Source organism: Carcharodon carcharias, chromosome 8 (genome assembly GCF_017639515.1).
Source record: "Carcharodon carcharias isolate sCarCar2 chromosome 8, sCarCar2.pri, whole genome shotgun sequence".
NCBI lineage: Eukaryota > Metazoa > Chordata > Chondrichthyes > Lamniformes > Lamnidae > Carcharodon > Carcharodon carcharias.
This window is the reverse complement of record NC_054474.1, coordinates 131,287,879-131,314,881: the sequence shown is the minus strand read 5'-3', so window position 1 is coordinate 131,314,881 and position 27,003 is coordinate 131,287,879. Positions and strand designations below refer to the sequence as shown.

The window sequence follows — 27,003 nt, the reverse complement described above, 5'->3', positions numbered from 1 at the left end:
GTATAAATACCTGAACCTACCAGTTCCATTAGATCCTTATAATTAGGATTGCACACCCTCCAAAGTTGTTCTGGAGGAATTGCAGACTAATCCCCATGACATTACAACCATCAGTCCAGGAGAAAAATCAAAGAAGCATAAACAAAGGATTTCTTTTTACATTTTTTTTAAATACTTTTAATTATTAGTTATAAAGATATTAGAAATGGCAAAGACTGTTTGATGAGACAGAGAAGTTGGAGAAAAGAGGCCACGTGATGAAACCTCCAGGAATGCGTCCAATCAGAATTGATATGTCTACATGTAATGGCTGCCAAGTATCCACCAATCATCTGACTCAACAACTGAGTAACTGCTAAAGCATTCATTTATGTACAGGTGTTAATTACAGAGTAAATGTTGTGTTATCCAGCACTCTACCAACCGGAATTCTCTATTCACCAGAATTTCTGATGTTCCCCTGATACCCAATCATCACTTTACCAACTGGAAGCAATTACAAGTTATCCGGATCCTGTACCTGTATACTGCATTATTTGACACTTTAATTTATGTTTTAATGTACTGTTGAAGATTAGAAGTAAAAAGAATACTGTTCTTTACTTCCTGAGTACTTGCATATTAGCTCATGCTACAAGTATTGCACTATATTCCATTGGTAAATGAAGCTCTCCGTTAACCGGCATTTTTAATTGACTGGCACCACCCATTCCCTGTGCATGTCAGATCGTCAAGATTTTACTCTATTTAAAGCTCAAAAGGTGCTTAGTTTACACCTATAACCTCACAAAGGGATACAATTTTGAAAAGGGGAGGCAATGGTGTAGTGGTATTGTCTACTGGATAAGTAATCCAGAGACCGAGAGGAATGCTATGTGGTTGAAATCCCACCATGAATTTGAATTCAATAAAAATCTAGAATTAAAGTCTGGTGATGACCATGAAACCATTATTGATTATTATAAAAAACCCATCTGGTTCACTGATGCCCTTTAGAGAAGGAAATCTGACGTCCTTGCCTGGTCTGGCCGACATATGACTCCAGACCCACAGCAACGTTGACTCTTAAATGCCTTCTGAAAAAGCCACTCAGTTATATCAAACCGCTACAAAGTCTCAAAAAAGGAACGAAACCGGATGGACCACCTGAAACGACACTGCCGACCCTGCAAGTCCTACTTACTAACATCTGGGGGCTAGTGCCAAAATTAGGAGAGCCGTCTCACAGATTAGTAAAGAACAGCCTGACATAGTCATCTTCACAGAATCATATCTTACAGATGATGTCCCAGACATCACCATCATCATCCCTCGGTATGTCCTGTCCCACCGGCAGGACAGGCCAGCGGAGGTGGCGGCACAGTGGTACACAGTCGGGAGGGAGTTGCTCAACATCAACTCTGGACCCTATGAAGTCTTATGGCATCATGTCAAACATGGGCAAGGAAACCTGCTGATTACCACGTACCGCCCTCCTTCAGCTAATGAATCAGTACTCCTCCGCATGATGAACACCACTTGGAGGAAGCACCAAGTGTGGCAAGAGTGGGGGACTTCAATATCCATCACCAAGAGTAGCTACTGACTGAGTTGGCCGAGCCCCAAAGGACATAATTGCTAGACTGGGTCTGCGACAGGTGGTGAGGGAATAACATATTTGACCTTAGCCTCACCAAACTGCCTGCCGCAGATGCATCTGTCCATGACAGTATCGGTAGGAACTGCACAGTCCTTGTGGAGATGAAATCCTGCCTTCACATTGAGGATATCCTCCATCGTGTTGTTTGGCACTACCACTGTGCTAAAAGGGATAGATTTCGAACAGATCTAGCAACTGGGCATCCATGAGGCACTGAGGGCCATCGGCAACAGCAGAATTGTACTCGAACACAATCTATAACCTCATGGCCCGGCATATCCCCCACTCAACCATTACCATCAAGCCGGGGATCAACCCTGGTTCAATGAAAAGTGCAGGAGGGCATGTCAGGAGCAGCACCAGGCATACCTAAAAATGAGGTGTCAACCTGGTGAAGCCATAACACAGGATTACGTGTGCCAAACAGCATAAGCAGCAAGTGATAGACAGAGCTAAGCGATCCCACAACCAACGGATCAGATCTAAGCTCTGCAGTGCTGCCACATCCAGTCGTGAATGGTGGTGAACAATTAAATAACTCACTGGAGGAGAAGGCTTCACAAATATCCCCATCCTTAATGACTGGGGAGCCTAGCCCATCTGTGCAAAAGATAATGTTGTCTTCAGCTGGAAGTAACGAGTGGATGATCCATCTCGGCCTCCTCTGGAGATCCCCAGCATCACAGATGCCAATCTTCAGCCAAATCACTTTGCTCCACGTGATATCAAGAAACGGCTGAAGGCACTGGAAACTGCAAAGGCTATGGGCCCTGACAACATTCCGGCAATAGTACTTGTGCTCCAGAACTTGCCACACCCCTAGCCAAGATGTTCCAGTACAGCTACAACACTGGCCTCTAACTGGCTATGTGGAAAATTGCCCAGGTATGTCCTGTACACAAAAAGCAGGACAAATCAAACCTGGCCAATAATCAACCTATCAGTCTACTCTCGATCATCTGTAAAGTAACGGAAGGGCTCATCAACTGTGCTATTAAGTGGCACTTGCTTAGCAATAACCAGCTCATTGACACCCATTCTGGGTTCCATCAGGGCCACCCAGCTCCTGACCTCATTACAGCCTTAGTTCAAACATGGACAAAAGAGTTGAACTCCCGGGGTGAGGCGAGGGTAACTGCCCCTGACATCAAAGCAGCATTTGACAGAGTGTGACAGCAAGGAGCCCTAGCAAAACTGAAGTCAATGGGAATCATGGGGCAAACGCTTCACTGGTTGGAGTCATACCTAGCACAAAGGAAGATGGTTATGGCTGTTGGAGGTCAGTCACCTCAGCTCCAGGACACCACTGCAGGAGTTCCTCAGGGTAGTGTCCTCGGCCCAACGATCTCCAGCTGCTTCATTAATAACCTTCCTTCCATCATAAGGTCAGGAGGGGAGATGTTCACTGATGGCTGCACAATGTTCAGCACCATTCATGGACTGCTTCAGTATTTGATGAGTCAAGTCCAAATGCAGCAAGACCTGGACAATATCCAGGCTTGGGCTAACAAGCAACACGTAACATCCGCGCCACACAAGTGCCGGGCAATGACCATCTCCAACAAGAGAGAATCTAGCCATCGCCCCTTGACATTCAATGGCGTTACCATCACTGAATTTCCCTCTATCAACATCCTGGTGGTTACCATTGACCAGAAACTGAACTGGACTAGCCATATAAATACTATGGCTACAAGAGCAGGTCAGAGGTTAGGAATCCTGTGACGAGCGACTCACCTCCTGACTCCCCAAAGCCTGTCTACCATCTACAAGGCACAAGTCAGGAGCGTGATGGAATATTCCCCACTTGCCTGGATGATTGTAGCTCCCACAATGTTCAAGAAGCTCAACACCATCCAGGACAAAGCCGCCCACTTGATTGGCATCCCATCTACAAACATTTGCTCCCTCCTGACAAACAGTAGCAGCAGTGTGTACCATCTACAAGATGCACTGCAGGAATTCACCAAGACTCCTTCAACAGCACCTTCCAAACCCACAACCACTACCATCTAGAAGGACAAGGGCTGCAGATAGATGGGAATACCACCATCTAGAAGTTCCCCTCCAAATCACTCACTATTCTGACTTGGAAATATATCACCGTTCCTTCATGGTCATTGGGTCAAAATCCTGGAACTCCCTGCCTAACAGCACTGTGGGTGTACCTACACCACATGGACTGCAGCAATTCAAGAAGGCAGTTCACCACCACCATCTCAAGGGCAATTAAGGATGGGCAATAAATGCTGGCCCAGCCAGCAAAACCCACATCCCATGAATGAATGAAAAGAAACCAAGCTTTATTTTCTTGTAGGAGTAATGTACACACTGAGGAGATTATGAGCTTGGTTCTGTTCCATGTTTGGGTCTATTATTTGCTAACAGCTTGCATTAGGGAAGGTGCCAACAGTCAGTGAGCTGAGTGCAGTTGATGCAAGATGACATCCACGCTGAAGAATTAAATATCACAGAGTAATTACTGTTCATGTATAATTGAGGAATACAAGAATCTTGAGAACAATGCAATTTTACAACATGATTTTTTTGATTAAGTAACTGGTGTCACGGAAGAATAACCTCCCTAAGTTTATGCCAATTTTTAGTTTTTTTACAACGTGTTGTCTTCTCACCTGTCTGATATTTCAATGTAGCCTGCATCCTGGAAGCTTATAACTTTTCCCTCACAGTCTATGCAGCTGTTGCCCTTGCAGCAGGACAAGTAATATGGGAAAATGGAGGGAAGATTGGTTTGAGATCCCAGGTGCAAATAAATGGAACTGAGTGCTTTCTCTTGGGCTGAGAATGTTGCACTACATACACTTTCGTAACCTTTCCTATCTCACTACAGCAAGATCAATGGAACGTGGTGCTGACAATAATGAGAAAGGGAAGAGAAACATTAATCAGGCGAGAGACACTTAAGAAGAGACGTGTTTCAGAGAAAGGGAAGAAAACATCAATGGAATAAGGATTGAATAAACAAAAGAAGATGAAGTGTCTGCCTAAGTCAGAGGAAGTAGAAGATGGTTGGACCACTGGAAATAGGCTGAAGGAAATGTGGTGGACTCCCTCACTAATCAAATTCATATCAGCTTCAAAACTGAAAAATCATGAGAAATCCTACAGGAATATTTAAATGCTTGCACCTTGCTGAAGTAAAGCATGGATTAAAAAGCAATAAAAATCTCTGAATACCTAATGAGTTTCATAATCTCAGAATATTTGCTATGGCTACACACATGTATATGAAGAGAGAGAAGGAATGTGACTGGGACACATGGGATGAGTAAGTGAGGAAGAGGTGCAGAGGAACACAGCAGTCTGGACTGATTTGGATCAGCTATTCTTTCCTCATTACCACCACTGACATCCAAGATGACAGATGGCTGGCAGAAGGTTATGAGGGACTAATTCAGACGTGCAGTTTATGAATGTCTGCAGAACTCTGAGATTCAAGTTCTGCTGCAACTCACCCCTGCACTTGTTCTTCCTTATAATATATTTACAGATTTCATTTTGTTTAAAATCAAAGGGTTGGATTATACGCCGAGGATGCAGCTCCCTGCACCCCAGCATAAATTTCGAGGGCGAGCCCAGCTCCACTTGGTCGGCTCGCTCCACTTTAAATTTTTCAGGCAATGGCCCATCAATCAGTATGAGGACTGCAGCGATTCAAGGCAGCAGCTCACCACCGCCTTCTCAAGGGCAACTAGGGATGATCAATAAATGCTGGCCCAGCCAGCGAAGCCCACATCCCATGAATGAATTTTTAAAAAAAGGCAGGACTTCCCTCTGCCCGATAGAGCTGCCAGCCAATTGGAGCTCACCAGCTCTGCAACATTTCAGGATCGGTGGCTGTTGTTGGTATTACAGGAGGCCCGGGAGGGAGTGGAACCATGAATGTACCCAAACCTAGATAAATCCGAGATCTCACTGGGCCGGGTTGGCAGGTGGGGGTTGGGAGGGAGTTTTGGACAGTGCATGGGGGGGAAGGTGGATGCAGGGAAGCAAAACATTGGGATGGGGGGAGAGAGAGAGCCCCCGATTGGCGGAGGGGTCCAGGAAGGAAGCACCATAACACCCCTTCACTGATCAGCAGCCCACAAAGTTAAACCTGCCATGCTACACTTTGGGTGCAGGCCTCTCTTACCACGCATTACTTCAGAGTAGCGGCAGGACAAGGCCCTAAATTGGACATTAATTGCTCACTTAAGGGCTTCAGTAAGATCATGGGTGGGTGGACAGTCTGACACCTCCACCGTCACTCATACAATAGTGGCAGGGTGGGGGCAGGGGAGGGCAATGGGCACACCATCGACAGCAAGGTGCCCTAATTTACAGGTCTACCTGCCTGTTTTACTGTCCGCAGGCCCATGAAAGTTAGCTCCTCGATTTGATGTCTTTTCAGTTGGAGTTAAAAAGGCAAAAATAAGTTAACAATTATGACATTATAGGACCTTAGAAGTACAGGATGTTAATTGTATTAGTAGTCAGTAACGTTTTCTCACACCCTTGCCAGTATTTATTTTTGGGCAAGGGGTTAAAGTATGATGTGTGTATGTGTACAGATGTATATAAACATGTACAGTAGTTCCCTGTATCCTAAAGCATCAACTTCAAGATCCTCATTTTCATCTTTAAATCATTCCCAATTTTTTGTGTTGTCTTCTAATTGGAATTCCCTTTCCACGTGCTCTTCTCCTCTTATCCCAACTAATTTCTCATTTCCCTGCTCCCTCCAATGTCAGCAGCCACTCCATCAGCCTCTATGCATCTGTTATCTGGAAGTCCCTCGCTCACCAATTCTATTTTGTCAGCTAATTTGAAGTTTTTAAAGGCCTCCCCCTAAAGGCCCTATCTTGAACTACATTTTCATCCACTCCTTGCATCTTTCTCTCCCTTCTTCAGCGTCAACTCATTATCCACACCCTGTTATGCTCTGAGATAATGGGCCATATTGAGGCCGCTAGCCTGCCCATGTTGTTAGCTCACCTTAAGGATGGCCAATGGGTTCCCAATGCTGCAAGCCCAATAAGAGAGCCTGCAATGAAGTCAGTTTGATCAGTCCCACTGGAAGAGGTGGACGATGTTGAGACAGGAAGCTGAGTTCAAGGATGCCTCAACATGGAGGTGCTCTCAGCTCCCTGCATTGAAGCTATAAATTAGAGAGGCCCAACAGTGGTAGTGACATGGATTGGAGGGGAAACCTTTCTGCAGGCCTATTCACAGGCAGGGCTGCGGTCTTTCCTTTTTGTACATAATGGGAGGCCATTCTGACATCGATAAAATGCTGTGAAGTGGGGTCATAATTGGATAAACTGGCTGCCCATCTCCGTGGAGCTGGCAACTGATCCGGTTTCCAGCCTGTATCTGGGAAAGTCCCCGGAGTCAGGAGTGCCTTGGGCAGCTATACCGACATGGTTTCTTGCTTTTTTCCCAGCCCCACCCCTGCTTCTAACCCTGTCTCCAGGTCCTGGGAAAATTCAGTCCATCGTCATAGACCCTTACAGTACTGAAGACGACAATTCAGTCCATTGTGTCTGTGTTAGCTCTTTGATAGCTCTATCCAATTAGTCTCACATCATTGTTCTTCCCCACAGCTCTGCAAACATTTCCTTTTGAAGTATTTATCCAATCCCCCTTTGGAAATTATGACTAAGTCTGCTTTCTCCCTTTCAAACAATGTATTCCAAATTATAACCAGTAACTGTGTAAAACAAATTCTGCTCATCTCCTCCCTGTTTCCTTTGCCAGTTATCCTAAACATGCATCCTCTAGTTACTTACTCTCCTGTCAATGGAAACAATATTTCTTAAGTTACTCCATCAAAACTCAGAAGTTTGAATGCCTTTGTCTTCTGAAACTTCTCCATTTAGAGGAGAACAATCCCAGCTTCTCTAGTCTCGTCACATAACTGAAGTAAATCATCCTTGTATAATTTTAGTAAATCTTCTCCGTACTCTCTCCTGTACCCTCTCCAAACCCATCTCTACATGACTGCACAAGGAGTGACTGCTTTTTGCCAATATAACATAGAGTGTACAGCACAAAAACAAGTCATCTAACTCAAACAGACCACGCTAGTGAAAACAGTCAGTGGAGGAAATTTCAGAGGGAGCAGCGGAGAGAATCCACAAAGAACCACACACCCTTTTATGGCACAAACTGTTGTATTCTGTAAGGAAAGGGCTTAAATGTCCCAAAGCTTCTTTGAAAAGCTAGAGAGAGAAGATACATGTGTAGGGGCAGGGTGGGTATGGGGCAGGGTGAGTAAGTAGGTAGGTTGGCAGCTGGGCACTGTGTTTGGTGGGTAGGGTGATTGGTAGGTAGGGTGGCAGGATGTCAGCTGGGCAGGGCAGTAGTTGGGTGAGATGGTAGGGCGGCAGATGGGTAAGTGGGTCAGGGGGTAAGTCAGGCTGGATCAGGAAGGGCTGTCAGGTCAGGTCGTGTCAGGTGAGAGTTGCTTGGTGGGGGGCTAGTCAGGTCGGGTTGGGGTGAGTCGAGTGGTAGGGGCTAATCAGGTCAGGTATGGAGGTAGTCAGAAACAGAAAACAAAAAATACCTGGAGAAACTCAGCAGGTCTGGCAGCATCGGCGGAGAAGAGTACAGTTGACGTTTTAAGTCCTAATGACCATTCAACAGAACTAAGTAAAAATAGGTGAGGGGTGAAATATAAGCTTGTTTAAGGGGGAAGTGGGGGGGGATGGAGAGAGAGAAGGCAGGGGGGTGGTTGTTGGGACAAGCAAGAAATGATAGGAGGAGATAAACAAAAGATGTCGCAGGCAAAAGAGGTAGTCAGGTTGGATTGGGGTTTCTAGGGGGTAGTCAGGGCTGGTGGGTGGGGGGGGGGGGGGGGTGGGGGGGGGGGGGCAATATGAGTATTGGGGAGCTCATTGTATAGTTACCCAAGTGTTAGACTAGGTTTTTCTCTGTCTAACATTTCCAGGTAAATAATTGAGAACCATCCAAAGTCTCTGACCCTAACTCATAGTTGGAGACTTTCTTGCAGGGTCCCGGGGAGCAGGGGAATTGCCCATCCTAAGTTGAAACTTCCTGGGCAATTCCCACAGAACCTGTGCATTGGGACTACCAAGGGATCCCATAACATATCTTCCAGGGTAAGTCTGGTTTCCGACCTTCCGGAGATTGGAAAATCTAGGCCATTGTGTTAAGCTTTGCAATTCCAATGGAGATTTGTGGCTATTTGCTTCAGTGCAGATTCTCACTCACATTGCACTGAGGGGCACTTACATCATGACCAGCTGACCTGTTTAGTCTGGTTTTTATTTAAAGAAAAGGAACATTTGTTTCAGTAATAAAAATATCTCAGTTCTCATCTTTGTTTTCAAACTTCTCCATGGCCTTACCCCTTCCTCTCTCTTTTATCTCCTCCAGCCCTACAACCCTCTGAAATTTATACACTCCTCCAATTCTGGCCTCTTCTGCATCCCGAATTTAAGTGCCCAATCATTGGTAACCTTGCCTTCAGCTGCCTACGCCCTAAGTTCTGGAATTCTCTCCGAGACTCTCTAGCGTTCTTTGCCCCTTTATTAAAACCAACCTCTTTGACCAGGTTTTTCGTCACCTGCCCAATATCTCCTTCAGTGGCTTAACATTAAATTTTGCTTAACAATGTGACCATGAAGTACCTTGCGATGCCTAAGTTAGGAGGCACAATAAATTATGCAGATTGGAGCCACAAGTTACAAAGCGACATGGATAGACTAAATGAGTAGAGACAATGTGGCAAATAGAGTACAGTGCATGAGTCTGTGAGGCAATCCACACGATCCAAGAAAAACAAATGAGAATAGTTTACCAATCAGGGTCAAGCCGCCTGGTTTAAATTTCAAACAATACTTGACAGTTAACTGTCAGTCATCATCACTGGTGCATTCTCAACACCTCTACCAATCAGAGTCCACTTGCCAACCAATCAACACTCACTTAACACACAGTAAAAATTGTTGTTTTCCCTTTATATTGGTATTCTTGAGAAGTGTCCTGATAAGTGCAAGATGAAAAGCTTCAACATGTCTCTTTTTTTCAACAATACTAAAGTTCTGTCCTATCAAACGACTATGTGAGAATAGTTTCTTCATGATGAGACAAAAGGAACTTTGAAAGAATGAAGACATTTGGGTGCCCAGGTACATATATCATAGAAAGATCATGGTCAGCTACAAAATGTGATCAAAAAGTTTAATACAGTTTTCACCTTCAATTCTGGTTGAATGGCAGAACAGACATGAGGGGCTGAATGGCCAACTCCTCTTTTTATATTTCTCAGTATCACCAACATACTGGACCTTGAAAATCCAGAGGCAGCGATCCCACCCATCACATCAGGATAGTGGCCACCAGTGCCCTCCAATTCTAACCCTGCCAGATGTTGCAGGGTTGCGAGAGCACAAATTATAGGCAGAAAATGCCTATGTCACTGCAGGCGCAAGGTCAGAGCCCTGGGCACAGAAAGAAACCATGACTAGCAGCAGGATAAATGACCAGATAATCTGTTTTTAGTGATGTTAGTTGAGGGAAAAAAAATTCACTTGGATAAAAGGGAGAACTCCCCTACTCTTCTCTGAATAGTGCCATAGAACCTTTTAAGTTCACTCGAGAAGGTAGAGGCTGTTCACGTTTCCTATCTTACAACAGTGTTAAAGTAGGGCATTGGCTATAAACCACTATAGGATATCCTGAGGTTGTGATCGGCGTTTATATAAATGCATGTTCTTTCAATCAGTTTTATTAAATCTATTTTTCTTCTCATTCATTTTTCTTCCTTTTGATCCTGAAGATGTTGTCTTTGTTTTGGGGTAGAGCTTCAGATGCCCCAGATACTCTTTGGTGCCATGTCCAAAGGGCCATGGTTTATATGAGTCTGGACAGTGAATATTTGCAAGGTTGTTTACAATGGGGGACATGACAACCAAGTCCAATCTCATCTTTTCCCATTGTTGGCACGCATAACGCTCAGAAAAGATTACTGCTAACAATCAGAAGCAGGGAAATCAAGTTGACGTTCCACTCCTAAATCCAAAAGGTGCCAAGGACAATTGCAGCATCACCAATCGCTACCCAGGATACAACCAACAAATACGGCAAAAACTTGAATCTAACCCAGGACCTTTCTATACAGCTCAGCCGTTCACCTGATTGACTGGCTGAGTCAAGCTTATTTTTAATCACAGAAAAGGAAGATTTGTTATGAGCGAGAGGGAGAACAACTAAATGAGTTTTTTTTGCTTTGAAAGCACAACTGTTGATAGCTCACAAAGAAGCTGTTCAGCTTCCCTTCTTTACATACTCAGAGCCAGGCCAAAAATGAAAACTTCTCAACATGAATACAAACATCCTGGTCACATCGGACACTAGCACAGATAGGAACAGTTAACTTTAATGCTGCAGCAGAACTCTTGGGTCAAGTGAACATTAAAAATTAAGAGAAAAAAAACTTAATTTCATTCCAATTTCCCTTCCCTCAATCTTTACTTAATATATAGGGTGGAAGGTTGAAGATTTGCACTAAGTGTAGTAGCAGGCAGGTAAATCAACATTTTACCTGCCGGCTGCAATGGCTGCTTTTCATGTCGTATCGTCCCAAACCTGCCACATTAATTATGCATTCCCGGGAAACACGCTATTTCTATGATGGGCGGGCTCTCATTCGGCTGCTGCGCCATCACCTCGCCGCTTAAACATTCCAGGCGGCGTATTTAAAGTCCAGCCACGTGCACACCTCTCAGTGCTTCCAGCCCAGGACGACTGCAGGGAAGGCAAAAAGACTGTAGCCCCCAGGTTTAATGGCGCGTCACTTGAACATCTTTTGCACACCTTGGAGGCCCACTGCGATGTCTTCTAACCCCTGTTCAGGCTGCAGAATGGGCAGCGGCATGATCAACCAGACTTGAGAGGCGGTGGTCAACACCAATGCCCTTCAAAAAAGGACAGCCATCCAATGCTGCAAGGGGATGAATGATATCCTCTGTTCTGCCAGGGTAAGTTTTTAAAATAATTGAAAAGGGAGTGCAGCCAACAACAACTTACATATGCGTGGTCCAAGACTCCAAAAGCCCGGAAAAAAGGCAGGCATCTTGGGAGTCCATGAACTAACGCATCCTACATGGGGCTGCTGCGTGCAACACCCTCCACCCCAGGTCCCCGATGGAAAATGGGGAGACACCCCCATTGAGGGCACTGCACTGGGGTCCTTTGCTGCTGGATGGCAACAAGACATGCCAGGATAAGGAAGTGAAGGGTGTGCAGCAGCAGTCCATAGAGGAAACTACTCCACGCTGTACTAAAGTGCACGGAGGACACTTTCACAAGGCGATTCAGGCTGCGGGGCTCCAGCTCCCAAGGGAGGATTCAGGGCTTCAGGTCAATGTGGCATTCTGTCTGCACAGGGGTGCGCTCAGATGCACCAGCACCACCTTGAGCCCCAATATAAGAAGATGTAACTCTTTCGAGTACAAACTCGTTTCCATCTGTTTCAGATGAAGTTACATTGTTTCATAATTTGCCATTGTGAGATTTGAACTCTTGAACTTGGGGTTACAAACCCAGTACCATAACCACTTGGCTAGTTGCACAGCCTGGCCACAGGTGTTAATTATTTGTAGATGCTGTTCACTATTGTCAAACTCCCAAGAATGCTCCACCAAGTTGCAAGTTGCAGCATGAGCCCCGTTATAACTTCACTCTGCTGCAGTCTGAGGCAGCCACACGGGTGTGATCAACCAAGGCCTTTGTGGGTAGTCCTCGTCCATGACGAGCCACCACTGCAGCCTCTGTGGACCTGGAAGACTTCAGGGATGTGTGACCGACTGAGAATGTAGGAGTCATGCATACTCCTTGGGAATCGTTCGCAGGCCTGCAGGATGCGTTTCTGGTGGTCGGACACCAGCTGCACAATCAGCGAATGAAAGCCATTGTAGTTGACAAACTTGACCACGTATTGCGATGGAGATCTGAGTGACATGTGAGTGCAGTCAATGGCACCCTGCACCTATGGGAAACCTGAGATCTGAGCAAACCCAATCGCTCTTGAACCATGGCTGTCTTGGTCCCAGGCGAAATGCACAAAGTTGTGTGTGCCCTCGCAAAAATAGCATCTGTGACTTCTTGGATGCATTTGTGGGTGGAGGCTTCTGATATTCCACAGAGGTCACCTGTGGTGTCCTGAAAGGAGCCACTGGCATAAAAATTAAGTGCCACTGTCACTTTCACAGCCACTGGCAGTGGATGCCCTCCATGTCCACATGGTGCCATCCTGCAGTAGTTGGCAGATGTGATTGACAAGTTTCTAGACATACGCAGTCTTCTGCGATATTCGTTCTCAGTCATCTGCAGAAATGAAAGGCGGCATTTATAGACCCTGGGGTTCTAGGCACCAACCAGTAACAGCTTGCTTGGCTCGACAGTGTGCGGGATCCCCAGCCACCCCTTCTTCCAGAGGGCGCTGCTCCTCCCTCTGTGCAGCCAGGTGCCTCAGTCACTCTTGTCGCCAGCTTCTTTGCTCCCTGTTAGCCATGAGGCATATAGATAGTTCACCGGGCTCCAGGATCCTGATATACTCCTCCTGCAGGATGAAAAAATGATGTGTGGGTTAGCACAGGTGTACCAAGAGCCTCGCTTGGTCAAGTCTGAAGGCCCCTTAATGCATCCCAGAGACTGCTGACCACCGCTTGGATGGCCAGAGGTTAGCGTGCTGCATGGCTGCCCGAAACCCCACCCACCTCCACCCGACCACTTGGCAGGAGCTTTGTCCATTGGACTGCATGCTGTGCTCTCAGATCAGGCACAGGCATTCTCCTAACCCGCACTGCAAGGCTGCACTGTTAGCTTGAACCATGGGGAAGACTGAACCAAACTGGGATGATGACATTGCAAGGGGCTGTGAGCGCCTCCACCAGTGACTGCTCCATGACCAGCTTCAGCAAGGAGATTATACAATGTGCTCATTCATCCAATTGTTCTGCAGTCCACTGAAATGCACATTAGTTTTCAATCTGTTACCGAAGGGTGAAAAGTTCTGGAGCACTTGGTGGCACTTTCATGCCTCTGCATTGCTTGAGTGAACATGGAAGCTAGAGGCCCGACTTCCAAGCATGTCAAATTGGCTGCATCTGAACTGTCTCAGCTGCAGAGGAATGGTCGCGTTATACAAGGTTTCCCTAATCAGTGGCCACTTCCCTCGCCCACCCCACTGCCCCACTCTGCACCAATGTTTGTGCTACCTTCAACCACAGGGCAACCCTTGCCACCCCCACCCCCAATGTGCTTCAGGGCAGGGCAGCGCTCCCACACCCCCGCCATCACCCCAACGTTCCTCAACCGTTGAGTCTAACAGGCGACCCAGGCGAGCACTCCACAACGTTACTATGTACTCACCTCTGAGCTCCCCTCAAAGTGCAGCTCGCCGGGTGCATGCCTTTTATATACTGTTGTGAAACAGGCAGACGATCCAGCGGGGGAGGGCAATTCCAGCAGGCTTGGCTTATAATGATATGCAGATATATTACAATGAGTACAATGAGGTTCCTGTCATCCAAGGGTGGAGTGGACGCTTGCAAACTGGTTTCATGACATCATGAAGCCAACTTTTGGCCTTTTCGCCATATTGTTTGCTCACGCCACTGAACACGCCCGATGGCAGCGGGCATGGAAAATCCCGGCCATAGTCTCAGATTCCTGCCCATTAGTTAATTAAATAAGTTAAATAATCAAATATGAAGATCAGCGCAGTGCCCAGTCACCGGATATGATGATATTCTAAACCCAGCTCCAATACACAAACATTTCTACATCAGGTTCAAAGGTTATGATAGTCATCTGGAACTTCCTTTGAAAAACCTCCAAAAACCTCCTCGAAACTCACATTTTGGGCCTTGCCTTCAACCTCCTCAATATTATTTTTTGTCCTTTTTCTATTCCTCAATGATGTGATGATTTTGTGATGTCTTCTCGTACATGTTGAGTGCAATAGAAATGAAAATTGTTGTTCCTCTGAAGATGGCAACTTACATTTCACACACAAGCCAGTTTTCAATCTCCCCCAGAATAAAGATGCCCAGACGGTTCAGGTGTGAACACCAGACATGACTGGGATTCTGACTCAAACTCTATGATTCATGAGAGCACCACAGGTAGTCCTCCTGTGCAGGAGAGCTTAGGAAAAGGAAAACTTTTACACTAGATTGGCAATGATGTCAGTTGGTAGTTCAATAAAATTTTCAGCTAAACGATCACAATGCATGGATAATGTCAATTTATTAAGAAAATATATTAATGATCTGAAGTGGGGGTTAGGGGGCTTATACTAATAGGGTTAATATTTTAAGATTAATAAAACATTTTAATAAGCGCTGTAATCATGAGGGTCCATTTCCTAGGCACAATGGGATACTTGACCAAAAGTGGCTCTGGGGTTGCTGGCTCAGCAGCTAGCAATAACAGCCTGTATAAGCATACTATTCATTGTTATACAGAGATAAGAGAAACTGAAGGCCAAACAAGACGGTTGAGTCACCATGGAAGCTAATAAGCCTAAGGCTGAAGATTGAGATAATAGGAACATCTGCTGGGCCTGCATGATCCAAATCACTGATGGAATAGTACGATTAATGATTAATGACTGTCGTGAAACATTGTAGTGAAAGTAAGAAGAAACAAACTATAAATATGTGCTGCAAATGCTGTATCACTGAGAAGTTCCTTGGGTCACCAAGATCTTCTACCTTTCATATGCTCAAATAAAAATCTTTGCTTGCTTGAATTCCTCAGACTTGAGAGCGGTCCTTTCCCCACAGCATGAGCTATTCATGCTTTCATTGATAATATCCTATTTATATTGACATTTATTAACATATTGGAAGTCAAGCCATTTGTTGACACACATTGGATTGCTCCTATGTAACTGGTACATAGGCTTCGATATGTAATGGGATGGGATTTCAGAGTGGAGAGAGGATTTTTGGGTCAGCAGAGTTTTAACTCCATGATATAGGGTTTATTTTTGAACAGATTCCCCATTTGGAAGCCAGTTTGATTATCGGGCTTGGCAGCTTGTTAGGCAGAGAATGCCCAAGAAATGGTTGCAACAAAGGATCAGGAAGGTTTAATGGTTATTGGGGGTAGAGATGAAGGTGGGCAGAGGGAGATTGGGAGCATCCCGGATGACCATGAGGGTTGGAAGATCATGAGACATCAGGAAGAGATAGGGGTGGGGGTTGTGTCAGTGATCGCCAGAGAGAGGGGTGTTTGGAGTTTATGATGGGGGGTAGGTAGTCAGTGATGGGGCGGCCAGGGACGAGGTGATGTTGGGGAACATCATGGAGGTGATTTGGGTGTTTATGGGCAAGTTTGTGGGGCCTGGAGGGAGTCTACCAACTCTTACCGGTCCACAAGCAGTGCTTTAGTGAACATCCCTCCTGGATGCAGACCTTCTCATCTCTTTTACCTGACATCCCCCTGAGCATGGGAAGCCAGCCAACATGGGAGAAAAATAGAAACCTCATTAAAATGAAGTCATGCAGCCTCCTTAAAAGATTTAATTTGCATCCTGAGAGCAGATTGCTCACCCACCTCTTATCCCGTCTCAAGTAAAACTGAAAGTGTATGAATTTGAGGTGGATTGGATTGCTGTTTCAGAGTTTATTATTTTGGCTTCCCATTGGACCCAAGCCCAGCTGTTTTTTTGTTCAGAGTTAGAACCACCACCGCCCCCCCACCCCCTTACATGCGAACAGCCAGCACTTTAAGCTAACAGTAGGCTTGCCAGCATTTTGCAGGGACGATGAAAGAATTGATGGTTGTTGGCGTCAAGGCAGAGATTGAACAGCTTTTATCATGGATATCGAGGATTGCCAGTATGAACCTTTTAAACTAGTTGAAAGGTGGCCCAGAGGTTATCAGAACCAATGAGATCGGCTGGAAGGCGGAACAAGAAATTGCTGAATACAATCCAACTAGTTGGAAGGCAGTTAATCAAAGGCTACTTTCTGCTATCTGCTGGTCACAAAAGAACTTGAGGCAAAACGGTGTTAAAATGATGTCAGAGTCGCAGTTTCAGATCTATTTCTTTAGTGCTTGTCCACAAAGTTAGGAACAAATAAGATATTAAAATGTATCCTTCTAAAACTTCTGCCTTTCCCTAGGAACTGCCTGGCGGTTGTGAAGACTGGTGCATTAGTTCATTTAAGATGGATGTTCACTGGGGTGAGGGCTCTTAATTTGAGCTTTCCATTAGTGCACTTGTGGAATTGCCAAGATTAAACAGGGAGTCGGTTAGAGTATTGATGAGTTTGACTTCATTCAAAACAATAGATTCCTATACTTAGAATTTCAATGGAGTGAATGACGTGGTGTGTGAATCAAACTGTTACCCATTTTCTGGGGGCATTGCCAAGTCCAATTATGTTTCACGACTTTGAAGTTTATTTATGCAAACCCCATTCTGAAGGCAGTCAAGTGGACCTGAGCAACACACTCAGCCATCAATTTTTGCACTTCACATTTTTTGTCAAATAATTGCAGTAGGTCATGATATCTATTGTCATTGAAAACAACTCTTTGTGTCAAGATTAAGAGAGAGGACAGTTACAAATTACCATGGTGATATTGGCAGACAAAAAGCTTTGCCTCATTAATGGTTGGGATTATTAGGGGTGGGTGTCTGAAAAGGAGTCGGTCCAGAAATCAACATGACATATCTGAGGTTCGGTTCCCACTGAACGAACATAGATCCTGCGAAATTATTCTGAAGTATTTTCATATTTAAAACAGTGAGTAAACATCTCCGATTTTAAGAGTTACAGTTGGTTCTAAAATGTTGGAAAATGTACCGATCAGCCAAAATTCAAAATTATCTGGATGGCTGGTGCTGAATTAAATTTCAGATGTCAAAAGTTTTTTCCCTTCATTAATTTCAATACCAGTCATGGATGCAAACCCTGCTCGAGTGTATTTGCTTTTTTTAAAGAAGCCTCAAAATGGGCAAATCTTGGGCACACCACTAGCTAAAATTACAATTCGATCTGCTACTGCACTTTCAGTGTAACTACAATTTTTCAGGTGTCTTTAAGCCCTCATCCAAAGATGCTTTGAGCTACCAGCTTCTTTATAACTGTTGGTCAGATTTAGTTTTCCAAGTTAGCATGCATGCAGACACGAAGCTATTGGGCTCAGTAATGAACACTTAGTGAACACTGCTGCATCTAAATCCAATTTAGAAATGCATTAATCACAATAATGCATGTCGTCAAGTTCTTAATTACGACTGTACATTGCTTCAGAGTATCTAACATTGATTTTAGAAGAAAAATTAAAAGTGTGTAATGGAGTAACATTAATGAATGTCTAGCATGTATGAATTTATAACTGTGCAATTGTCAGGGCGTAATTATCACTCCATTACTTTATTGGTAAGTGGCTCTTAAGCTACTTATTTGGCAGTACAAATCTCAAAGTCTCTTTGTGAACGAGTTTAGTCGGAGTATGATTGCTTTGTACTTTTGAGCAATTTCTGTAACATCCATATTGTGGTTTCAACTTAATAATTCATCACTGGCACCCTCACACAGTATTACCACCATCAGCAGTGTCTGACACTGTAAATAACACAAAGTCAAGAGGGGCCTGAGTTGGATAGTCCCAAAAACTAGAATTAATCTGCTCCCTTTGATGCTGACTGCACATGAACCTCCTGTTGTCTGCTCAGTATAGTGAAAGATGAATTAACAGGGGTCCAAAACTGCAATTTCCTAGTACCACTTAAAGCTGGCCTGCACCTTTTTAAAAAAACAAGTGCACTGCGGTTGATCAGATGCTGGGAGTTGTGCAGGAAGTGAATCTGTCCTGAGAAATAGTGAGCAATGGTACAAGATGGTGGAGAGAGTGTTCTAAGCTTTTCGGACACTGCATTCGAGGTCTTGGTGGAAGAAATGCAAAGGAGGACTGATGTTCTTCATCTGCATGATGGGGGGGAGAGGGGTAGGCAGGAGGCCCTTCAGACTCAAGGGGCTCTTTCTTCCGACATTAGTCAGGAGTTGCACCTTCCTCCTCTGATCTTCCAACTCAGGCCAGGTGAAAAGTGTGCAGCACAGTGGGTTCCTGAGGCCTTAAGTTGAGCGCAGCAGAGTTGGAGGAAAGGAAGCCACACCCACTTTCTATGGCACCAGCTGTCATAAAGCAGGTACGTTTAAAAGTCCCAGTCATTTTGAGAAACCAGGGAGAAGGTGAGTGTGTAAATTGTGAGTAGGATGGGTGGAGGTGGGGAAGGGTAGAGGCGGGGAAGGGGGGAAAGTTGAGCGGTTAGTAGCGGGGATAGGATAGATCGGGGAGTCGGCTGGTCAGTCGGGGGGTTTGCAGGGTAGTCGGGGGGAAGGGGGTTAGTTGGAAGGTCGGCAGGGTAGTCGGGCAGATCCATTGGTGGGATGGGGGGTGTGGGGGAGGAGGAGAGTACCACAGCTAGAAGTGGTTTTAATTTTTCTAAATTTTCCTGTTAAATATTCTGGTAAGACAATTGGAACTATCTGAATTCTGCAATTTAAATCAGAGTATCGGATGGTTCCCAAAGCAAGATAATTGCCCATCAGAAGTTTGAACTTCCCGGGCAATTCTCATGCAGTTCTTGCATGGAACTTCTGGTAGGGTCCCCTAGGGCATCTTCTTGGGTACCTCCAGGGTATGACCTCCCCAGGAATCAGAAGTTATGGACCATGTTCAAATCAGAGGAAGCAGATAACCATGAAGGGCATTGCCAGACGCCATGATCCGAGGACCTAAATGCAATGCTAAAAGAAGTTCAGTGACCTTACGCAAGTGGTCAAGGTCAGTGAATGAATCTTCAAATGTCATATCCCATCAACTGCACTATTAGCCTCAGCCACTGCTTAGTTCACTTCATCCCCACCATTCATTTACTAACAATCTCTATCAGGACTCATTTGCTGCATGTTATTCCCAGTAAAGATATCATAATCCTTCACTTTCAAGATATGGACTTTAATCAATGTGGATTTTTTGAGATGGACTTAAAAAATGGTCAATGTTCTGCAAAGATGGCTGCCAAGGACAGGTGGCCTTTTGTGATTTCTGCACAAAGAATTAACTCAGAGATAAAAAATTATCCATGTACCAGAAACAGTACTATTAAACCCATGGGTTTTGAAAACAGCAATTAGGGGGTTAAGAGCTTTACAGGCAGTGTAATCATACAGCAACAGAAATTTGCACAGTACAAGCCCTGGAGCAGAAAAGTTCTCTCCACAAGCACTGCACTTGAGTTCCACATAGCATAAACTCCACAAAAGACTGTACCCCTCTATATCTGTCGGCATTAAAATAAGCAAAGCACCACAAACAGACACTGCTGAAACCCAAGCCCCGATAACTGGGATTAGAAATGAGGAAAGGGGGAAAAGGCACCATTGTGAAACAAATGCCTTCCTTGGGCCAAGCCCTAACACCAAAAGAGATTTAATTATAACTGTGGCTATTTAAAGAGAATAATGAGAAATTTAAACTTGAACAGAGCACATGTACAAAATCAGGCAGGAATGTGAGTTGTGAGGAGGATGCAAAATAGCTTCAAGAGGATTTGGATAGGCTAAGTGAGTGGGCAAGAGCATGGCAGATGGAATATAATGTGAATAACTGTGAAGTTATCCACTTTGGTAGGGGGAAAACAACAGAAAGGCAGAATATTTCTTAACTGATGAGAGGCTGGGAAGTGTTGACATCCAAAAAGACCTGGGTGTCCTTGTTCATGAGTCACTAAAAGCCAGCATGCAGTTGCAGCAAACATTAGGAAGGCAAATGGTATGTTGGCCTTCATTGCAAGGTGGTTTGAGTATCTCAGAAAGGATGTACCTACCATAGAAACAGTGCAATGGAAGTTCACCAGACTAATCCCTAGATTAGATTAATCCCTAGATTAATCCCAGGATTATCTTATGAGAGATTGGGGAAACTGGGCTTGTATTCTCTGGAGTTTCAAAGAATGAAAGGTGATCTCATTGAAACTTACCAAATTCTTACAGGGCGTGACAGGGTAGATGTGAATAGCATATTTACTCCGGCTGCTGCATCTAGAATGAGGGGACATAGTCTCAGGATAAGGGCAGACCATTTAAGATGAGATAAGGAGGAATTTCTTCACTTAAGAGGGTGGAGAATCTTTAGAATTCTATACCCCAGAGGGCTGTAGAAGTTCAATCATTGAGCATGTTCCGGATAGAAATAGACAGATTTCTGGAGATTAATGGCATCAAGGGATATTGAGGATATTGGGGGAAAATGGCATAGAGGTAGATGATCAGCTATGATGTGTTTGAATGGCAAAGCAGGCTCGACAGGCCAAATAGCCTACTCCTGCTATTACGTTCCTTAGTTGTAGTAGTGCAAGATTGAAGAATGGGTGTTAAGAATGAACGTGTGTCTCTTTTGAACAACAATGTAATTAAATGCTAGCATTGCAGCATTTCATTCTGCCAGATGGGGAGGTGTTGCAAAGCCACGTTTTATATTGAAAATGGTTTTGCGTGTTTATCGGCTGAAAACCACATATTGAATTCCAGTGCCTTCAAACTGTAGTTCCTAATCACTGTACATGACAAATTCCAAAGCCATCAAGTGGAGCCAACCTGCCTCCATGAAAGATAATTATTTGAGAAGAACATGAATGAACCACATCTCCTGAGACATTTGAAGGACATCCAGACTCAACTGAGTATGGAAAAAGCATTAGACATAATTACATCAGTCAAAGCATCTGACTGAGAGAGGAAGTCACTCTATCGTAATCTAACCAAGTTGAAATCAAGCAGCCATGCCCATATTTGGGTCGCTGGTCAGTTGATGAGAGGATCATGTGACAAGCCAGCTTCTTTTGTGTTTTAAAAAGCTGTTTTCACCAGATCAGGCAGAAGCAGGAAAGATCACTGGAGTGGCAGAAACCTTATGTAGACCTCCTTCTCTCTCTTTCTCCCCATCCAACATGCAAGTTTGAGCCCTGTCTATTGTTTGACTAGCCATCCACCGCAAACAAGAGATTTTTTAAGGAAAGCAACCCAACAACTGCTGTCTCCAGAAGAAAAGATAAATTGACTACTAATAGTTTTAAATCGCCTCAACACTGAATTCTGAGGGACTACCAAGCTCATCTTGGATCCACCCACGTCATAAACCTATGAGATCCAGATGACTTTTATCTTTATTGGACTTTAAAATATCGCTTAATCTATCCTCCCAGTTTGTAATCTATTTTCGTGTGTGTGAACCTGAGTGTGTATGAGCGTCAGAGTTGGAATGTTTATATCATTTTACGTGGACTGGGTTAATTACAATAATGCAATTCCCTTTTTTAAAACTCAAAGAAACATGTCTATTTGTGTCGCTTACAGTCACAGCACATAAACAGTTAAATGCTCACTGAATTCGCAAGCAAATCCTTTCAGAAAAACAGTTGTGGTCAAAAGAGGAGTGGGAAAAGAATCTCCGACCCTTCCTCACCTGATCATAACAACAGCTTTGTTAATCAATTGTAGAACTTTTGAAAATGGGAAAAAAAAGAGGCTGTGTTGGGTAGTTGGAGGTAAGAAATCTTATGATGAAGCTCCCAGGTTTATGTCCAGTATTATGGCAATGTGTTTTAAAAAAAAATACAATTTCTTTTTTTTCCCTGGCTGGATTTTTAAAAATACATTGAAACCTTCCAAAGACAATGGAAACTGCCAGATGGCTACAGTATACAGCTTGCATTTTACCAAATGGGATGGAAAGAAAAGACACTCTACCCCCGGGGGGGGGGGGGGGGGGGCTTGAAAGACCCCATCTCCTGTTGGCTTTACATTATTCTGAAACTTGTCAGATGTATCTGGGATGAGACATCAAAATGCAATTCCCTGTTCTGAAACAATCACTGCCGCAAACATGGACTAAGAGAGTTTCTCTGGAATATACAGGCAACAAGGTACTTTAAGAGACTGTTTACCAAGCAGGAGCGAGATGAAGACCATGCTGTACTGAAATAGACTGACACTGTTTGCCCTCTCTGTCTCTCTCTCTCTTGGAAGTACTGTTCCCAGATTTGTGGCATAACCATCCTGAGAGGAGAAATCTGCTACAAACCCAGATACTTTGGGAATAAAACATGGAAACCTGTTCAATACAACTACACCCAGGAAAACAACTGAACAAAATGCCTACAATGTGGAATCACCACGTTGAGATCAGCCAAAGGACAGCTAACCATATACTCCTTTGTTTTATCTTCTTCATAAGCTGTAAGAACTCCTTAAGTCTATCCTCTCAGTCTGCCATCTGCACTAGAGTGTGTAGGGGCCCAGGCAAATGTGTGGGACACATGAACGGTGGTTATGATTTACCTCATTTTTTTTAAATTCAGGAAACAGTTTCAATAAACTTATCTTGTTCTTTGCTTAACCTGAGAAAACCTATCCAACTAATCCTTTACAACCTGGAAGTGTAAATAGTGTGACTCCTGCAGCATTGGCATAGCACATTCTTGCTAAATTCCCCCCAAAAAAACCCTGGCCAGAATTTTCAGCTCAGCAAGCAGGGACGGGGCCCGCTTGCCGAGGCGTAAAATGACCCGGGGTTATGTTGGGCGGGAGTCCCAATATCACCGCGCGTCATTTAGATTTTCAGTTTGGCGGGCACACAGTGCCGAACTGTCAAAGGCCTATTAAGACCATTTAAAAACTAATTAAACTAATAAACTGAGCTGCCCATCCAACCTTAAGGTTGGCGGGCAGGTGAAGATCCTAGGCGGCCTTCGCATTTTTCATGGAACCTCAACCACGGGCAGGATGAGGCTTCATGAAGTGTTTATAAATTGAATAAAAAATTTTATTAAAATTCATCGACATGCCTCAGTGTCACATGAGGGGGGCATGTCTTAAATCTTTTCTTTTCTTTACTTAGATTTTTAAAACTTAAACTAATCTCCCTGAGGCAGCTCTGTGCCTCGGAGATTTCTATGCAGGCCCCGACTCAGAGAGCCCTCCTCCACTGCCCGCACAGGGAGCGCTCAGCGATGCCGGGCACACATCACACTGGGTGGGCCTTAATTGGCCCACCCACGTAAAATGGTGGTGCAGACCTGATCAGGGGCCTCCGCCCTCCACCGCACAATTCCCCCGATGGGGGAAAAATTCTCCCCCCGTTATGGTCAGAACTGGAGACGGACAACAGGGGAGTCATTTCACTCCTTCTCACATGGTCGTAACAGCAGGCAGATTTGGCAATCCTATGCTTTGATGGGTAACCAATGCCAGCATTTTTTTCAGCATCTATAAGCGAAAGGGCCATTGCCTCTCTCTCTATTCTGTGTTCCGTTATGTGGAATCTAGGCTACTTAAGGTATTCAATGAGCAACGTTAGAAATCAAGCTGTGATCCTGAGGCCTGCTCAGTCCCAGAATTTTAGGTGCCTTCAGGGTGGCATGACCTGTTCTCATTTGCTCGTTCACCCTCATCACTGCTTCCCAAATCCAAAGGCCCAAAACTATACTTTTGAAAAGAGGAGTAATTGTCATCAGAAATATTAAATGCAAAACTGGGCTGCCAGAACTCTGGCATGGAATATCCATTCTTTCTTGTCTGGTAGTTTTCCCAACATATGGAAAAGGCACTAAAAAATGTTACACATAACTCCACACACGCCATAATTGACAGCTCCCAGAGTGTTTGGTTTTCTACCTTTTGATTCAATTTTATGTTTCTCTGGAAACACTGATTTCCACTCAAAATAATGACTCAGGGATATTTGACTCAAAACAATTGAATTATAAGCAAATCATTAGGTGTCATGTATAGCTAGTGCAAACTAAAACAGGTTTGCAGGTTTCAACTAGCTTTATTCCGACATTCCGATATGCAACAGACAAACTGCACATTTTGCACAAGGCTGACGAGCACTCCACCTAATGGTTAAACTAACACTATTGCACTGTACACTGATGTTATCACAACATGCTGAATTAGAACAGAAATGACAAAATTAGTTGTCATCCTATCTTGCCTCATGCCCTCACTCAATCTGAAACTCAAGCAACAGAGAGGTCTTGAACATAAATCTCTAACACAGGGTTGATAAGCTTGCAATCCTTTTTAGGTTCAAACAATGTAGAACATTAGTAAGATTAGAAGTGAAGAAATCTTTAGTGAACATCAGCACCCACTAAAAGTGCAAGTCAATTCATATTTCCTTCATCTACAAAATGCTGTCAGCAATTGAAAGCCTCAATGCCTGAAGTGAATTCAAAGGCTCACGTTCAATGAGGCTTCAAAAAATTAAGGGTAACTAAATTCATGTCAAATGAAAGGTAGGCTTTTGAGCCTTTTGTCTGAGGGTTAAGATTTGGAATGCTGTTATTTGAAGGGGCTGTCTACCTCATAAAGTCATCTGTTGAAGCCTGGTCTAACTGACAGAAACAGTGAAATGCTTATCCTGATCCAACATATTTCTCCCTTTTACAAACAAAAAGGTAGACAGCTTTGGTACCAAACTGAAAGCGTGAAGGGATAATTGGAGTCACAACTTCAAAATGGTGGTTTCTGACAATATTAAAAATAATAACTGGAGCTTCATCAGTGCCTACACATTCCATTCATAAAACTGTTGGGTATATGTTAAACGGATGCCTCTCGGGCACTGAATGGCATACAAAACACACAAATACAATGCAACCAATAAAGCTGTAAAAATTACCTATATATTTTATATCTGGTTGTAAATCCTTGACGATATCTTTCCACAAAGGATAAGTATCCCCTCGAGTTGTGGAAAGGACCCCTGTCCGATATAAGCCAATCAAACTGCTTGGTGACATGGTTCTGGGTGGCTGTAGGATCCTGGTGGGAAGGCTTTACTGTTATATGGTCCCATATAAACAGTAAGTAGATGAATTCAATAAACCTCCAGTTCATGCTTTTCTTTCAGCCACTTTCTGTTCATTCTTGCTCCATTCTGTGGAGTCCTGGAGGGGAATAACAGAAGGCATTTTTAATGCATCTCCCAATGCATGAACAACATCAAAGAAAAGATGAAGATGAGAAAAGGTCATTCACATCAGGTTTACCTTGACTCTTCAGGCTTAGCAACCAACTGCATTTGAACTCACTCATACTCCTCCCAGACTTTGTACCCTTAAGTGATAGTCTCAGTTTATTTTATCTTTACCGTTCAATATTTTATAATCCTCAATAATTCTCACGCCTGCCCTTTTACTTTCTCTCTGGACTGTAGAATAGAAGCTTCTCAACTCCTCACCACTGATTTTACTGAGGGAGGACCTATAAGAATTCACGGGTCCAGCAAGGGAAAGATCAGGGCAGTGCAAAAGTGCCATGAAATTTTGATGTGGTATAAGTCAAGGTCTCAATCATTCACTGCACCATTTCTTAGAAAAAGTGATGGCATGTGCCAGAGACACATCATCACTATGGTGCACCCACTGTGTAGGTGGGGCTCTTAGCTCACCAGCTATATGGTATCACTGCAATGCAGCTTTGAGTGTCAATGGCTACTATCTTTTCAGGGTGATGGAGCTCCTCGTTGGTCACAATGTTCTTTTCCTGAAAAGATCTAACTTAACAATCTAGGAAGGCCCAATGGTCAGAAATGAAAAACAAATCATAGGTTTGAAAGCAACCGTGCATTGCAAACCTACACAGGAAATAATGGAGATCTGTGATAATGGGAACTGTTTCCAGTGAATCAGTGTAGGCCAAGTGGAGCTTGAATAAAGGTTTATAACAGAGTGAATCACAGAATTTTAACGGCACAGAAGGAGGTTATTCAGCCCGTATCTGCACCGGTCACCAAATGAGCATTATGACCTTGTGCCATTGCTCTGCCTTTTCCCCATACCCCTGCACATTGTTTATATTCAAATAATCATCTAATGCCCTCTTGAATGCCTCGATTAAACCTGCCTCCACACTTCTAGGCAGTGCATTCCAGACCCAAACCATTAGCTTTGTGAAAAAGTTTTTTCTCACATCACATTTGCTTCTTTTGCAAATCACTCTAAATCTGTGCCCTCTCGTTCTTGATCCATTTACAAGCAGGAACAGCTTCCCCCTATAAACTCTGTCCAGCCCCCTCATGATTTTGAACATCTCTATCAAATCTCCTCTTTTCCTTCTTCTTTCCAAGGAGAACAGTCCCAACCTCTCCAATCTATCTTCGTAACTGATGTTTCTCATCCATTGAACCATCCTTGTAAACCTCTTCTGCACACTCCAATGTGTTCACATCCTTCCTATAACGTGGTGCCCAGAACTGTACACAATACCCCAGGTGAGGTCTAACAAGCGCCTTACATAAAT

General features: G+C 44.1%; 1 protein-coding gene across 3 annotated transcripts in view; it reads right to left on the bottom strand.

Annotated features, from left to right (window-relative positions):
* The window catches only part of brinp1 (bone morphogenetic protein/retinoic acid inducible neural-specific 1), a 347,418-nt gene that overhangs the window by 220,712 nt on the left and 99,703 nt on the right, over positions 1–27,003 (bottom strand). For all 3 annotated transcript variants that reach the window (XM_041192927.1, XM_041192928.1, XM_041192929.1), the window contains exon 2: positions 25,382–25,649. In XM_041192927.1, the coding sequence (XP_041048861.1) occupies positions 25,382–25,599 (218 nt within the window). In that variant the 5' untranslated portion in view covers positions 25,600–25,649. The remainder of the gene's footprint in view (positions 1–25,381; positions 25,650–27,003) is intronic.